Consider the following 16,980-nt stretch of genomic DNA (forward strand, 5'->3'; position numbering starts at 1 on the left):
ATACATTGCGAAATCCGGAAATACCCGAAATCCAGAACGGCCTCGGTCGTGAGGTTTCCAGATTTGGGAGGTCGAACATGTACATGCAGTGAAGTCAATGCAGTGAAGTATGAAATAGCACCTTTTGGGGCACAGGATTAATGATAGGAATTATCAGACTGAAGGAACAGAGAGGTATAGAAGTGCAGATCCATAGATCTTTAAAGGTGAGGGTGCGGATAAAAATGGCAAATGGATTCTGGGTTTTATTACCTGGGATATTTGAATATAAAAGCAAGGAAATTATGTTGAATTTGACAAGACATTGGTTAGGCCACATTTGATTTATTGTGTTCATTTCAGCATACCTCATAATAGGAAAAATAGTTGAGGCATGGAATAATTGTTAACATAATGCCATGAATGAGAGCTTATGGTTGATGAAAGAAAGGATTGACAATTATACAGTGCCTTTCAGAACATCTGGATATCCCAAAGTGCTTCAGCGCCAATGAAGTACTTTGAAATATGGTCACTGTTGCAGCAGCAAGATTCACAAACTGTATAGAATTAAATGACCAGATAAACCAAGTGTTGTTGGCTAAGGGATAAATATTGGCCAGGAAATTGGGAGAACTCGCCTCTTTTTTTTTAATGACCATGGGATTTTTTACATCCACTCGAGCGGATAGACAGGGTTTAACTAATCCAAAGAACTGCACTAAAGTGTCAGCCTAGATGATGTGCTCAAGTCTCTGAAGTGGGGCTTGAACCCACAACCTTCTGACGGACATGATGTGGTTCATTTTGGTAGGAAGAAATAAAATGGCCACCTATTTCTTGGAAAATAAGAGTCTAAATGGGGTAGAGGAGAAAAGGGATCTCTGGATTCAAATAAACAAATCACTAAAAGTAGTGTCGTAGGTTAATAAGACCATAAAAATGCAAACAAAGCAAGGGGTTTCATTTCTAGAGGGATAGAACTGAAAAACAGAAGTTATGTTAAACTTGTATAGAACCTTGGTTAGACCACACTGAGTACTGTGCACAGTTTTGGTCTCCATATTATAAGAAGGATATTGAGGCACTGGAGAAGGTACAAATAAGATTTACAAGGATGATATCAACTGAGGTTATAACCATCAGGAAAGATAGAACAGGCTGGGTCTCTTTTCTCTAGTAAAGAGAAGGCTGAGGGGTGACTTGATAGAGGTCTTTAAGATTATGAAAGGATTGGATAGGGTTATATAAGAACATAAGAAATAGGAGCAGGATAGGCCACCTGGCCCCTCGAGCCTGCTCTGCCATTTAATAAGATCATGGCTGATCTGATCATGAACTCAGCTCCACTTCTCTGCCCGCACCCCATAATCCTTTATTCCCTTGCTCAAAAATCTGTCTATCTCCGCCTTAAATATATTCAATGGCCCAGCCTCCTCGGCTCTCTGCTGCAGAGAACTCCATAGATTTACAACCCTCTGGGAGAAGAAATTCCTCCTCATCTCAGCTTTAAATGGGCGGCCCCTTATTCAGAGACTATGTCTCCTTAGTTTTAGTTTCCCCGATGAGTGGAAATATCCTCTCTGCATCCACCTTGTTGAGCCCCCTCATTATCTTGTATGTTTCGATAAGATCACCTCTCATTCTTCTGAACTCCAATGTGTATAGGCCCAACCTACTCAACCTATCTTCATAAGTCAATTCACTCATCTCCGGAATCAACCTAGTGAACCTTCTCTGAACAGCCTCCAATGCAAGTATACACTTCTTCAAATATGGAGACCAAAACTGTATACAGTACTCCAGGTGTGGCCTCACCAATACCCTGTACAGTTGTAGCAGGACTTCCCTGCTTTTATACTCTATTCCCCCTTGCAATAAAGGCCAACATTCCATTTGCCTTCCTGATTACTTGCTGTACCTGCATACTAACTTTTGTGTTTCATGCACAAGAACCCCCCAGGTCCCCCTCTACTGCAGCACTTTGCAATGTTTTTCCATTTAAATTATAATTTGCTTTTCTATTATTTCTGCCAAAGTGGATAACCTCATATTTTCGCACATTATGCTTCATCTGCCAAACTTTTGCCCACTCACTTAGCCTGTCTATATCCCTTTGCAGATTTTTTGTGTCCTCCTCATAATTTGCTTTCCCACCTATCTTTGTATCAACAAACTTGGCTACATTACACTCTGTCCCTTCATGGGTTGATGGAGAGATGTTGTTTCTGCTTATGTGGGAGTCTAAAACTAGGGGCCATAAATATAAGATAGTCACAAATAAATCCAGTAGGGAATTCAGGACAAACTTATTTACCCAGAGAGTGATTAGAATACAGAACTTGCTACCACAAGGAGCTGTTGAAGTGAAGAGCATAGATGCATTTAAGGGGAAGCTAGATAAACATAAGGGAGAAAGGAATAAAAGGTAATGCTGATGGGGTGAGATGAAGAAGGATAAGAGGAGGAGGCTAGTGTGGAATATGGGCCAGTTGGTCTGATTGGCCTGATTATGTGCTGTACATTCTATGTAAGTAGCGGGACTGCATCGCTGTGCTGGGCTGGGCTGCACATGTGCTGTAATGTCTATGATTCTATATAAGAGTTAATCTACCTCGGTTAATTCACTGTTATGTGAAGTGATTTGAAATGCTAATAACAAAGGAATTTCTGTACTTGTGTAGTTTCAAATTCAAATTGGGGCTAATCTGGATCTCTTAGCTGGATATAAAATGGAAGACATAGACATTTCATCTCCGTGAGCTGGGTTGCTGCGAAAGGATTCCCTTTGCTGGCTGGGCATATTTAAAATGTTAATGTATGTAGCTTCTTTCGATGAAAAATGAAATTTCCAATAATCTTTGTCAAACCAGCAGATTATTATTAATGGGAGAACCCATTATCTCTGTCTGCCAAGGTGTGAAGACAGAAAGCATTTTAGATCTGGATCCAGCATAGTTTAATGTCGGGAGCTGAAATCCAAGAGGGTGTGTCTGTTTGTTTGGTCATTTAAACTGCTTCCATTCCCATCTGAACAAGTGAAGGATGTTGGTGTCAGCAGAGGATTCATTCCAGTTAAATTGACTTGCAGCCAGCTGCAGACGAAAAAAGCTAGCTGTGGAATAAGCGTCTTAACTTTTTCCTTTTTAGACCACAACAGTAACAGCAGTCATGGAAAATGAATAGAGCATCAAGGACTTTGTCAAACCCTTGGTCTCAATTGCTCTTTCCATCCTTCAGATGAGCTGTTAAATGGACCCCTGTTTGCCTGTTCTGGTGGTTCAGGTGGTGATTAAAAGGACCCTTGGCAGTATTCAAAGCACAGGGCTTTCTCGCCATGTCCTGGCGAACATTTCCCTCCCAGTCAACACCAAAAAAATAGATTAACTGGTTATTAATTTCAGTGCTATTTGTGGGATCTTGCAGTGTGTGAACAATGTTTGCCTAGTCAATGCATTTCTAAGTAATTTATGACTTGTCGTCTTGCTGAGATATGTCAGACTTTATATAAATGCAATTTATTTCGCAAATCTCTGGTGAAGGACTGTTGTAAACATTTATATTGTCCTTGTTCCTATGAGTGCTCTATCTGCCTTCCAAAGGATCTAACAATGCTTTTTCCTTTTCTTCACAGAAAACACTTGGCAAAATAGCAACATGCCTTGAATTACGAAGTAGAGCTTTGCAGGTACTCTTTTTTTTATCTTTTTTATTCAGTATTTTCAACTAAATTGGATCTATCATGTGACAATTCTGAGAGGAATAGAAATTCTATGGAATATTTTGAAGTTTAAGTTAGCACAGTTGTGATGTATTGACACCCCCTTGCACATAGCCAGTCAGTTAAATGCGAGCCTCCCACCACAGTGCCCCTTGTGGCGCACCATTGTAACGATACATTTAATGTACATGGACAATACATAACAATTACATTCAATTCCTTCGTCTAAATCATTAATGTATATTGTAAATAGCTGGGGTCCCAGCACTGAACCTTGCGGTACCCCACTAGTCACTGCCCGCCATTCTGAAAAGGACCCGTTTATTCCTAATCTTTGCTTCCTGTCTGCCAATCAGTTCTCTATCCACGTCAATACATTACCCCCTTTTGCACACTAATCTCTTGTGTGGGACCTTGTCAAAAGTCTTTTGAAAGTCCAAATACACCACATCCACTGGTTCTCCCTTGTCCATTCTACTAGTTACATGCTCAAAAAATTCTAGAAGATTTATCAAGCATGATTTCCCTTTCATAAATCCATGCTGACTTGGACCGATCCTGTCACTGCTTTCCAAATGCGCTGCTATTACATCTTTAATAATTGATTCCAACATTTTCCCCACTACCGATGTCAGGCCAACCGGTCTATAATTCCCTGTTTTCTCTCTACCTCCTTTTTTAAAAAGTGATGTTACATTAGCGACCCTCCAATCCATAGGAACTGATCCACAGTCTATAGAATGTTGGAAAATGACCACCAATGCATCCACTATTTCTAGGGCCACTTCTTTAAGTGCTCTGGGTTGCAGACTATCAGGCCCTGGGGATTTATTGGCCTTAAATCCCATCAATTTCCCTAACACAATTTCCTGACTAATAAAGATTTCCTTCAGTTCCTCCTTACTCGGTCCCCTAGTATTTCCGAAAGGTTATTTGTGTCTTCCTCAGTGAAGACAGAACCAAAGTATTTGTTCAATTGGTCTGCCATTTCTTTGTTCCCCATTATAAATTCACCTGATTCTGACTACAAGGGACCTAGATTTGTATTCACTAATCTTTTTCTCTTCACATATCTATATAAGCTTTTGCAGTCAGTTTTTATGTTCCCTGCAAGCTTACTCTCATACTCCTAATTTTCCCCTCCTAATTAAACCCTTTGTCCTCCTCTGCTAAATTCTAAATTTCTCCCAGTCCTCAGGTTTGCTGTTTTTCTGGCCAATTTATATGCCTCTTCCTTGGATTTAACACTATCCCTAATTTCCCTTGTTAGCCACGGTTTTATTTTTACGCCAGACAGGGATGTACAATTGTTGAAGTTCATCCATTTGATCTTTAAATGTCTGCCATTGCCTATCCACTGTCAATCCTTTAAGTATCATTCGCCAGTCTATCCTAGCCAATTCAAGTCTCGTACCATCGAAGTTACCTTTCTTTAAGTTGAGGACCCTAGTCTCTGAATTAACTGTCACACTCAATCTTAATGAAGAATTCTACCATATTCTTCCCCAAGGGGCCTTGCACAACAAGATTGCTAATTAATTCTCTCTCAACACCCAGTCTAGGATGGCCAGCTTGCTAGTTGGTTCCTCGACATATTGGTCTAGAAAACCATCCCTAATACACTCCAGGAAATCCTCCTCCACCATATTGCTATCAGTTTGGTTAGCCCAATCTATATGTAAATTAAAGTCACCCATGATAACTGCTGTACCTTTATTGCACACATCCCTAATTTCCTGTTTAATGCCATCCCCAACCTCTCTCCTACTGTTTGGTGGTTTGTACACAACTCCCACTAGCGTTTTCTGCCTTTTGGTGTTCCGCAGCTCTACCCATACAGATTCCACATCGTCCAAGCAAATGTCCTTCCTTACTATTTTGTTAATCTCCTCTTTAACCAGCAATGCCACCCCACCTCCTTTTCCTTCCTGTCTAGTCTTCCTGAACATTTAATACCCCTGGATGTTGAGTTCCTAGCCTTGGTCACCCTGGAGCCATGTCTCTGTAATCCCAATTACATCATATCCGTTAACAACTATCTGCGCAGTTAATTCATCCACCTTATTACGAATGCTCCTCACGTTGCGACACAGAGCCTTCAGGCTTGTTTTTTTAACACTTTTTTTTTTGTCCTTTTAGAATTATGTTGTAATGTGGCCCTTTTTGATTTTTACCTTTGATTTCTCTGCCCTCCACTTTTCCTTATCTCCTTTCTACTTTTTGTTTCTGCCCCCATTTTACTTCCTGCTGTCTCCCTGCATAGATTCCCATCCCCCTGCCATATTAATTTAACCTCTCCCCAACAGCACTAGCAAACACTCCCCCTAGGACATTGATTCCTGTTCTGCCCAGGTGCAGACCATCCGGTTTGTACTGGTCCCACCTCTCCCAGAATCGGTTCCAATGTACCAGGAATTTGAATCCCTCTTGCACCAGTTGTACACTGGGTGATCTATTAACTAACTGAGCCAGACAGACTAACAAAGTCCCAAACTCAATGCTCAGTCTATGCTATGTTAGCTGACCTCGGCTGAGGTAGAGGTACCACATTTGCTCCAGTACTCTAGGCTGAGGTCTCTGCTCCTGATATCCAATGACTGCTGCTGAAAGGTTCATGTGTGGGTATTCGTTTACGACAAGATTATAAGAACATAAGAATTAGGAACAGGAGTAGGCCATCTAGCTCCTCGAGCCTGCTCCGCCATTCAATAAGATCATGGCTGATCTGGCCGTGGACTCAGCTCCACTTACCCGCCCGCTCCCCATAACCCTTAATTCCCTTATTGGTTAAAAATCTATCTATCTGTGATTTGAATACATTTAATGAGCTAGTCTCAACTGCTTCCTTGGGCAGAGAATTCCACAGATTCACAACCCTCTGGGAGAAGAAATTCCTTCTCAACTCGGTTTTAAATTGGCTCCCCCGTATTTTGAGGCTGTGCTCCCTAGTTCTAGTCTCCCCGACCAGTGGAAACAACCTCTCTGCCTCTCTCTTGTCTATCCCTTTCATTATTTTAAATGTTTCTATAAGATCACCCCTCATCCTTCTGAACTCCAACGAGTAAAGACCCAGTCTACTCAATCTATCATCATAAGGTAACCCCCTCATCTCCGGAATCAGCCTAGTGAATCGTCTCTACCCCCTCCAAAGCCAGCATATCCTTCCTTAAGTAAGGTGACCAAAACTGCACGCAGTACTCCAGGTGCGGCCTTACCAATACCCTATACAGTTGCAGCAGGACCTCCCTGCTTTTGTACTCCATCCCTCTCGCAATGAAGGCCAACATTCCATTCGCCTTCCTGATTACCTGCTGCACCTGCAAACTAACCTTTTGGGATTCATGCACAAGGACCCCCAGGTCCCTCTGCACCTCAGCATGTTGTAATTTCTCCCCATTCAAATAATATTCCCTTTTTACTGTTTTTTTTTCCCCAAGGTGGATGACCTCACACTTTCCGACATTGTATTCCATCTGCCAAACCTTAGCCCATTCGCTTAACCTATCTAAATCTCTTTGCAGCCTCACTGTGTCCTCTACACAACCCGCTTTCCCACTAATCTTTGTGTCATCTGCAAATTTTGTTACACTACACTCTGTTCCCTCTTCCAGGTCATCTATGTATATTGTAAACAGTTGTGGTCCCAGCACCGATCCCTGTGGCACACCACTCACCACCGATTTCCAACCCGAAAAGGACCCATTTATCCCGACTCTCTGCTTTCTGTTCGCCAGCCAATTCTCTATCCATGCTAATACATTTCCTCTGACTCCGCGTACCTCTATCTTCTGCAGTAACCTTTTGTGTGGCACCTTATCGAATGCCTTTTGGAAATCTAAATACACCACATCCATCGGTACACCTCTATCCACCATGCTCGTTATATCAAAGAATTCTAGTAAATTAGTTAAACATGATTTCCCCTTCATGAATCCATGCTGCGTCTGCTTGATTGCACTATTCCTATCTAGATGTCCTGCTATTTCTTCCTTAATAGTTTCAAGCATTTTCCCCACTACAGATGTTAAACTAACCGGCGTTTAGTTACCTGCCTTTTGTCTGCCTCCTTTTTTAAACAGAGGCATTACATTAGCTGCTTTCCAATCCGCTGGTACCTCCTCAGAGTCCGGAGAATTTTGGTAGATTATAAACGAATGCATCTGCTATAATTTCCGCTATCTCTTTTAATACCCTGGGATGCATTTCATCAGGACCAGGGGACTTGTCTACCTTGAGTCCCATTAGCCTGTCCAGCACTACCCCCCCACCCCCTAGTGATAGTGATTGTCTCAAGGTCCTCCAATCCCACATTCCTGTGACCAGCAATTTTTGGCATGGTTTTTGTGTCTTCCACTGTGAAGACCGAAGCAAAATAATTGTTTAAGGTCTCAGACATTTCCACATTTCCCATTATTAAATCCCCCTTCTCATCTTCTAAGGGACCAACATTTACTTTAGTCACTCTTTTTTCTGTTTTATATATCTGTAAAAGCTTTTACTATATGTTTTTATGTTTTGCGCAAGTTTATCTTCGTAATCTATCTTTCCTTTCTTTATTGCTTTTTTAGTCATTCTTTGCTGTTGTTTAAAATTTTCCCAATCTTCTAGTTTCCCACTAACCTTGCCCACCTTATATGCATTGGTCTTTGATTTGATGCTCTCCTTTGTTTCCTTGGTTATCCATGGCTGGTTATCCCTTCTCTTACCACCCTTATTTTTCACTGGAATATATTTTTGTTGCGCACTATGAAAAAGCTCCTTAAAACTCCTCCACTGTTCCTCAATTGTGCCACCGTTTAGTCTTTGTTTCCAGTCTACTTTAGCCAACTCTGCCCTCATCCCACTGTAGTCCCCTTTGTTTAAGCATAGTACGCTTATTTCTGACACAACTTCCTCACCCTCAATCTGTATTACAAATTCAACCATACTGTGATCACTCATTCCGAGAGGATCTTTTACTCGGAGATCGTTTATTATTCCTGTCTCATTACACAGGACCAGATCTAAGATAGCTTGCTCCCTTGTAGGTTCTGTAACATATTGTTCTAAGAAACAATCCCGTATGCATTATATGAATTCCTCCTCCAGGCTACCCCGTGCGATTTGAGTTGACCAATCGATATGTAGGTTAAAATCCCCCATGACTACTGCCGTTCCTTTTTCACATGCCTCCATTATTCCCTTGATTATTACCCGCCCCACCGTGAAGTTATTATTTGGGGGCCTATAAACTACGCCCACCAGTGACTTTTTCCCCTTACTATCTCTAATCTCCACCCACAATGATTCAGCAGCGAATATCGTCTCTCACAACTGCCCTGATATCATCCTTTATTAACAGAGCTCCCCCACCTCCTTTCCCTTCTTGTCTATCTTTCCGAATTGTCAGATACCCCTGTATGTTTAATTCCCAGTCTTGACCACCCTGCAACCACGTTTCTGTAATGGCCTCCAAATCATACCCATTTGTAATGATTTGTGCCGTCAACTCATTTATTTTATTTCGAATGCTGCGTGCGTTTAGGTACAGTGTTTTAATCCTAGTTTTTAAACCATGATTTCTAGTTTTGATCCCTCCTGCAGCCCCTTTATATTCAGTGGCCCTTTTTGTTTTTTGCCTTGGGTTTCTCCGCCCTCCACTTTTCCTCATTTCCTTTCTGTCTTTTGCTTTTGTCTCCTTTTTGTTTCCCTCTGTCTCCCTGCATTGGTTCCCATCCCCCTGCCATATTAATTTAACTCCTCCCCAACAGCACTAGCAAACACTCCCCCTAGGACATTGGTTCTGGTCCTGCCCAGGTGCAGACCGTCCGGTTTGTACTGGTCCCACCTCCCCCAGAACCTGTTCCAATGCCCCAGAAATTTGAATCCCTCCCTGCTGCACCACTGCTCAAGCCACGTATTCATCTGCGCTATCCTGCGATTTCTACTCTGACTAGTACGTGGCACTGGTAGCAATCCCGAGATTACTACTTTTGAGGTCCTACTTTTAATTTAGCTCCTAGCTCCTTAAATTCGTCTCGTAGGACCTCATCCCTTTTTTTACCGATTTTGTTGGTACCAATGTGCACCACGACAACTGGCTGTTCTCCCTCCCTTTTTAGAATGTCCTCCACCCGCTCCGAGACATCCTTGACCCTTGCACCAGGGAGGCAACATACCATTCTGGAGTCTTGGTTGCGGCCGCAGAAACGCCTGTCTATTCCCCTTACAATTGAATCCCCTATCACTATTGCTCTCCCACTCTTTTTCCTGGCCCTCCTGTGCAACAGAGCCAGCCACGGTGCCATGAACTTGGCTGCTGCTGCCCTCCCCTGATGAGTCATCCCCCTCAACAGTACTCAAAGCAGTGTATCTGTTTTGCAGGGGGATGACCGTAGGGGACCCCTGCACTACCTTCCTTGCACTGCTGGTCTTCTATTCCCTTTCTGGCGGCTGTGGACCCTTCACCTGTGGTAAGACCAACTCGCTACACGTGCTACTCACGTCATTCTCAGCATCGTGGATGCTCTGGAGTGAATCCACCCTCAGCTCCAAATCCGTAACGCAGTCCATCAGGAGCTGGGGGCGGATACACTTCCCGCAGATGTAGTCGTCAGGGACACCGGAAGTTTCCATGAGTTCCCACATGGTACAGGAGGAGCATATCACGTGACCGAGCTCTCCTGCCATGACTTAACCCTTAGATTAACTTAAATTGGCAACAACAATGTTAACAGGTTACTTACTGATATAAAAAAGAAAAAGAAAAGCTACTCACCAATCACCAGCCAGTCACTTACCCCCTTGGCTGTGAAGTCACCTGTTGACTTCTTTCTACTTTTTTGCCTTCTCTCCCCGCTGAAGGTGCACCAGCTAGGCCTTTATAGGCCTCACCAACGCCACGCACTCTCTCCTCTCTGACTGCCGCCGTCTCTCCACGCACCTGAGCCTTTATAGGCCTCACCAACGTCACGCACTCTCGCCTCTCTGACTGCCGCCGTCTCTCCACGCACCTGGGCCTTTATAGGCCTCACCAACGCTACGCACTCCCGCCTCTCGGACTGCCGCCAAGATTGGGCTTGGCTGTGATGCCATCCATAGTTGAAAAGCTTACAAACACTGTCTGGGAATAATACCATTTTGGGGAGCTGTCTGGGAATAATACCATTTGGGGGAGCTGAGTCCACGGCCAGATCAGCCATGATCTTGTTGAATGGCGGAGCAGGCTCGAGGGGCTAGATGGCCTACTCCTGTTCCTAATTCTTATGTACTTATTATGTACTGGAAGCAGTCAGCACCTGTGAAACCATATTGCAGCAAAAAACAGCAACTACAGAAAAGGAGCAAGAGCAATACTGAGGGTGATTTTTAGCTCTTTAAAAATAAATAATGCCGCTTACAAAAATGTAACCCATTCACCCTCCTCCCACACCCCCAATGTCTTGAGATATTTTATTTCCCTCTTGTGCCATGCTCAGTTAGTGAGCTGCCCTCATGTCTCGACCAATTCTGATCTGCAATTGGTCATTAGCCTGTGTGTGTGAGACTGGAGTTCTGTGTGACACACACATTCCCTCTCCGCAATGCTGAGAATTGTAGGCACCATGCCATGTGTTGCAGCTGAAATGTTGTTTCTCGCCAAATCAACATTTGTGTGCTAACATCCCATTTTATTTAGCTCACTCATGACAGGTCTTCAAGTGGCCACAATTCAAGAGAGAACCAGGGCCAGTAGCCCAGCATGAATCACTGCTGCCTTGGGAGGAGGGGAGAAAATTGGAAATATCTGGTGACGGTGCCTGTGTATGGAGGGTAAAGTTAGAGAGACACATTTAGAGGGTGGAGAATTTTCAAGTAAATGTCATAGTCTGTTCATCATTACACTTGCAGTTGGTTACATTCCAGGGTTTGAGTGCTGTCTTCTGAGGGAAAAATTAAATACAGCCACCTATCTGAAATGTGAACTCTGATGCCGATACCATATGGACTGCAGTGTGCACTTGATGGTTTGGTAATGGGAAGAAACATTCAAACCCTGGGTTTAATTCTTTAACTTCATAGTGCTGCCAACTCATTAATTATGCAAGGTGAGGCAGGCATGTCAAATGTGAACATTTGCCTGAAGACTATTTTGAACATTAATATTTAGTGTTTAATAGCAGAGAAAATATTTACAAAAGAAACTGTGATGTTATATTGCATCAGCTATCACAGACTGATTCAGTCTGATTTCCCCCTTCCCAGCACAGGAATGCTAAGGACAAATATAGCAGCCCCATGCACTGTCCCAGGTCAAACAACAGATATGTGTGGTGCGGCACTGAACCACACTACACCATTCGAAGAGTTTTCCCCCCATGCCAAATACCACACTGGTTCTAAATGTATCGACTCCTCGCAAGGATTACAGTTCCACAATGTGGGTCACCCTCTGGTACACATGCACCAGTATATGTGCACAATGGTGAATTAATGGAGGGTCTATATAAGTGTAAGTTGTTGAGGAGGTGGACAAGGAGAAAGACACATTTGAAGGAAAACTTAATTTAAAAAAAAAAATTAAACCTTGCTGACACCCTGATGGCTTGGTGTAGAGCTGGACTATAGGGACCAGGAAGATCAATCCTTGGTCTCTGGTGATCTTGACTAGCATGGTGGTAAGATCTCTATAATTGCTGCAGCAACCTGGGATAGGGAGGGTAAGGAAATCGCCATGGTTCCCTGATTTGCTATCCAGTAATCTCTGCTTGAAAGTGCCTACATGTGAACGTCCGATGAGGACATGATCAGTCTTGATTGTCTTCCAGCATCTAATGACATGCTCATGTGTGAACAATAGTACCTTGACTGAGATACTGGAGCACTGTGGCACATGTGGAACTCTACCTCAACAAGACGTCAGTGCATTCAGGAAAGGAGGGGAGAAAAAGGCGATAGGTCTTAATGAATCAATACCTAACGATCTTTAAAAGATTCCTCCAAAGAACCTGCTTTGGACACGACAACGGCACACCCAGTGCAGTCGACCCTGCAAAGTTTCCTCACTAATATCTGGGAACTTGTCCCACAGAGTAATCAAGCAACAGTGTGACATAGTCATACTCACAGAATCATACCTTTCAGCCACAGTCCAAGACTCCTTCATCACCATCCCTGGGTATGTCCTGAGGTGGCGGCACAGTGGTATACAGTCGGGAGAGAGTGGCCCTGAGAGTTCCAAACATAGACTCCGGACCCCACGAGTCTCATGGCTTCAGGTCCTGCTGATTACCACCTACTGCCCTTCCTCAGCTGATGAATCATTACTCCTCTAACACCACTTGGAAGAAGCACTGAGGCTAGCAAGGGCACAGAATGTACTTTGGGTGGGGACTTCTAGGTCCATCACCAAGAGTGGCTCGGTAGCACCATTACTGACCAGGCTGGCTGAGACTTGAAGGACCTAGTTGCCAGCCTGGCTACTTGACCTCTGACCTCTTCCTCACCAAGCTGCGCCTCTAGCCAAGCTGTTCCAGTACAGCTATAACACTGGCATCTACCCAACAATGTGGAAAACTGCCCAGATATGTATTGTCCAAAAAAGTAGGACAAATCCAATCCAGCCAATTATCGCCCCACCAGTCTACTCTCAATCATCAGCAAAGTGATAGAAGGTGTCATCGACAGTGCTATCAAACGGCACTTACTCACCAATACCCTGTTCACTGATGCTCAGGGAGGGTTCTGCCAAGACCATTTGGCTCCAGACCTCATTACAGCCTTGGTCCAAACATGGACAAAAGAGCTGAATTCCAGAAGTGAGGTGAGAATGACTGCTCTTGATATCAAGGCAATATTTGACCGAGTGTAGCATCAAGGAGCCCTGTTAAAATTGAAGTCAATGGGTATCGGGGAAAACTCTCCACTGGCTGGTGTCATACCTAACACAAAGGAAGATGGTTGTGGTTGTTGGTCAATCATCTCAGTCCCAGGATATCGCTACATGAGTACCTCAGGGCAATGTCCTCAGCCCAACCATCTTCAGCTGCATCATCAATGACCTTCCATCATAAGGTCAGAAGTGGGGATGTTCACTGATGATTGTACAATGTTCCGTTCCATCACAACTCCTCAGATAATGAAGCAATCCATGCCCAAATGCAGCAAGACCTAGATGACATTCAGGCTTGGGCTGATAAGTGGCAAATAACATTTGCGCCACACAAGTGCCAGGCAATGACTATCTTAAAACAGAGAGTTTAACCACCACCTCTTGACCTTCAACAGCATTACCATCGCCGAATCTTCTACCATCAACATCTTGGGGGGTTACTATTGACCAGAAACTTAATTGGACCAGTCACAATAATACTGTGGCCACAAAAGCAGGTCAGAGGCTGGGTATTCTGCCTCTGCCTCTGCCTCACCTGCTGACTCTCCAAAGCCTTTACACCATCTATAAGGCACAAGTCAGGAGTGTAATGGATTACTCTCCACTTGTCTGGATGAGTGCAGCTCCAACAGCACTCGAGAAGCTCGACACCATCCAAGACAAAGCGGCCCGCTTGATTGGCACCCCATCCACCACCTTAAACATTCACTCCCACCACCATCGGCGCACTGTGGCTGCAATGTGTACCACCTACAAGATGCACTGCAGCAACTCGCCAAGACTTCTTCGGCAGCACCTCCGTAACCCGTGATCTCCAGCACCTACAAGGCCAAGGGCAGCAGGCGCATGGGAATGCCATCACCTCTCGGTTCCTCTACACCAATCACTGAACGTTAACATGCAGGTACAGCAAGCAATTAAGAAAGCAAAAGGTATGTTGGCCTTTATTACAAGGCGATTTGTGTATAAGAGTAAAATGTCTTACTGCACTGATATAGGGTGCTCGTGAGACCACAGTTTTGGTCTCCTTACCTAAGGAAGGATATACTTGCAATAGAGAGATTGTAGCGAAGGTGCATCAGATTGATTCCTGGGATGGGGGGGGATTGTCTTATGAGGAAAGATTGAGTAGACTGGGCCTATATCCTCTTGAGTTAGAAGAATGAGAGGTGATCTCATTGAAACATACAAAATTCTTACAGGGCTTGACAAGGTAAATGCAGGGAGGATGTTTCCTCTGGCTGTGGAATCTAGAATCAGGGGTCACAGTCTCAGAATAAGGGATTGGCCATTTAGGACTGAGATGAGGTGACATTTCTTCACTCAGAAGGTGGTGAATCTTTGGAATTCTCTAGCCCAGAGTATATTCAAGACAGAGATCAATAGATTTTTGACTATTAAAGGAATAAGGGATATGGGAATAGTGCAGCAAAGTGTAGTTGAGGTAGACGATCAGCCATGATCTTATTGAATGACGGAGCGGGCTCAAGGGGCCAATTGTCCTACTCCTCCTAATTCTTATGTTCTTATGTTACACACCATCCTGACTTGGAAATATATTGCTGTTCCTTCATCATCGCTGGGTCAAAATCCTAGAACTCCCTCCCTAACAGCACTGGGAGTACCTTCACCACACGGACTGCAGTGGTTCAAGAAGGCGGCTCACCACCACCTTTTCAAGGGCAATTAGGAATGGACAATAAATGCTGACCTTGCCAGCAACACCTGCAGCCCAGGAACGATTTTTTAAAAGTATTCAGTGTTGTGATTTCTAGTTCACTGATGTTTTTAACTTTTTTAATTTTTATGGATATTAAAAAAATATTTACTACTATTGAGTACTCCGCCAGCATTAAATGTCTAGGTTCATTGTGAAGTTATTGGTGCTGTAGTCACAAATCTATAGACTTTTGTATCAGTAATTGGTACAAATAAAAATGTGTGTGTTGTGGTAATACATAAAATTAAGCAGATCTTAAATGTAATTGTAACACGGTACATTTACAATCTTATGCAAGTTCAGCGGAAGAGCTACGGAATCCCTGACACAGTGTAAGTGGTGCTTACAATGTGTTCCTGGGATTTCTGTGGCTATTCCATTGAAGTTAACAATGGACAAGTGAGAGAGACGGTCTTTGCAGAAATTCACCACCCCCCCCCCCCAAAGTCTCAGACTGAAAAATTAAATTTGTCATATTCAGGAACTGAGTACAAACTTAAACAGTGGAATGAGTGATGAGAATGAAATTCTTATGGTTGTTGACTTGATATGTAATTGGACTATCACAGTATACTGTGAGAAAAACCTGACCAGAAACAACACAAAAATGTATTTAAATGGTATGTCATTTTTTTTTATAGTGCAGAGCAATTCACTGCAATTACTGTTGTGTTGGAAAGCAACAGCCGAGAATGGCCAGTGAAAAATGTATTTCCCTCACCATTTACATCCCTTCAGGAGTTTCTGAATTAACATTCATCAGTAGCTTTTCAAGTGGAACATAATCTCCATTAATCTATTAGCTAACTTAATTAACATGATTTTATTTTGGTTTGTTTTCCATGCTGGAGCAATGGCTACGGAACTCCCACCTCAGGTTGACAGATGTGCTTCCTGAGCTGTGTGAATCCTGTGGCCATGCAGGGAAATTTAAAAAATAATTTTTTTTAAGTATAATTTAAAAATCTAGTCACCTGGAAAGATCCAATTTCAGTTGGATCCCCTGCTGCTGCAGGTTGGGTCAGTTCCATGATGACACATGCGTCTATGGGAAAGGTGTGTGAGAGCAAGTTGACAGCGGGTTCCTGACCCGCTGTCAAAAAAAAAACTTTTCCACCCGACCCGCCATCAATCGTTCCCGCTGCCACCACAGAGAATTCAGTCCAATGTTTCAGGTCGGTGATTTATTTGGGGGGGAGTGAGAGGCATGGATGTAGGAAGCCACAGCACAGGTTCTTGGAAAGGAAAGGGAAGTTGGAGATGAGACGGTACTACTAAGAATGTTAATATGGATTCTTTTTCCCTCAATCTGTTTCAGCGAATACACTGACGCGAACACCAAAGCAGCTTATAACAAAGCAGTCTTTATTAATTGTTTCACCGGCCAGGACTTATCAGAACAAAGGAACGCTCTCCCTTCAGAGTGCGCTCACTTCCCTCGGACAAGCCCCGTTACACTGTAGGGGCGCAACGGTTATACACTTTCAGTGCGTGGTACAATTGAGGGACATTCAGCTCACCCTATCCTTTTGTGATCCCTCCTTCCCTTTGTCCACTCATGAGCAGACACCTATCCTTCCTTGCCCAATTAAATAGCAACTGTTTTGCACAAAGAGCTTTTTCACCCATTGCTTGTTATTGCTACAATTTTACTGGCGTGACTAGTAACCAAGACCTTGAGCAAGTCTGTTATTTGTGCTGATGTTGGAA

The 16,980-nt window shown here is 43.5% G+C and overlaps 1 protein-coding gene across 2 annotated transcripts in view; it reads left to right on the forward strand.

The window, feature by feature from the left end:
• aida (axin interactor, dorsalization associated) overlaps positions 1-16,980 on the forward strand; it is a 99,094-nt gene that overhangs the window by 39,760 nt on the left and 42,354 nt on the right. For both annotated transcript variants that reach the window (XM_070885815.1, XM_070885816.1), the window contains exon 3: positions 3,614-3,667. In XM_070885815.1, the coding sequence (XP_070741916.1) occupies positions 3,614-3,667 (54 nt within the window). The remainder of the gene's footprint in view (positions 1-3,613; positions 3,668-16,980) is intronic.

This window comes from Pristiophorus japonicus, chromosome 7 (assembly GCF_044704955.1).
Source record: "Pristiophorus japonicus isolate sPriJap1 chromosome 7, sPriJap1.hap1, whole genome shotgun sequence".
NCBI lineage: Eukaryota > Metazoa > Chordata > Chondrichthyes > Pristiophoridae > Pristiophorus > Pristiophorus japonicus.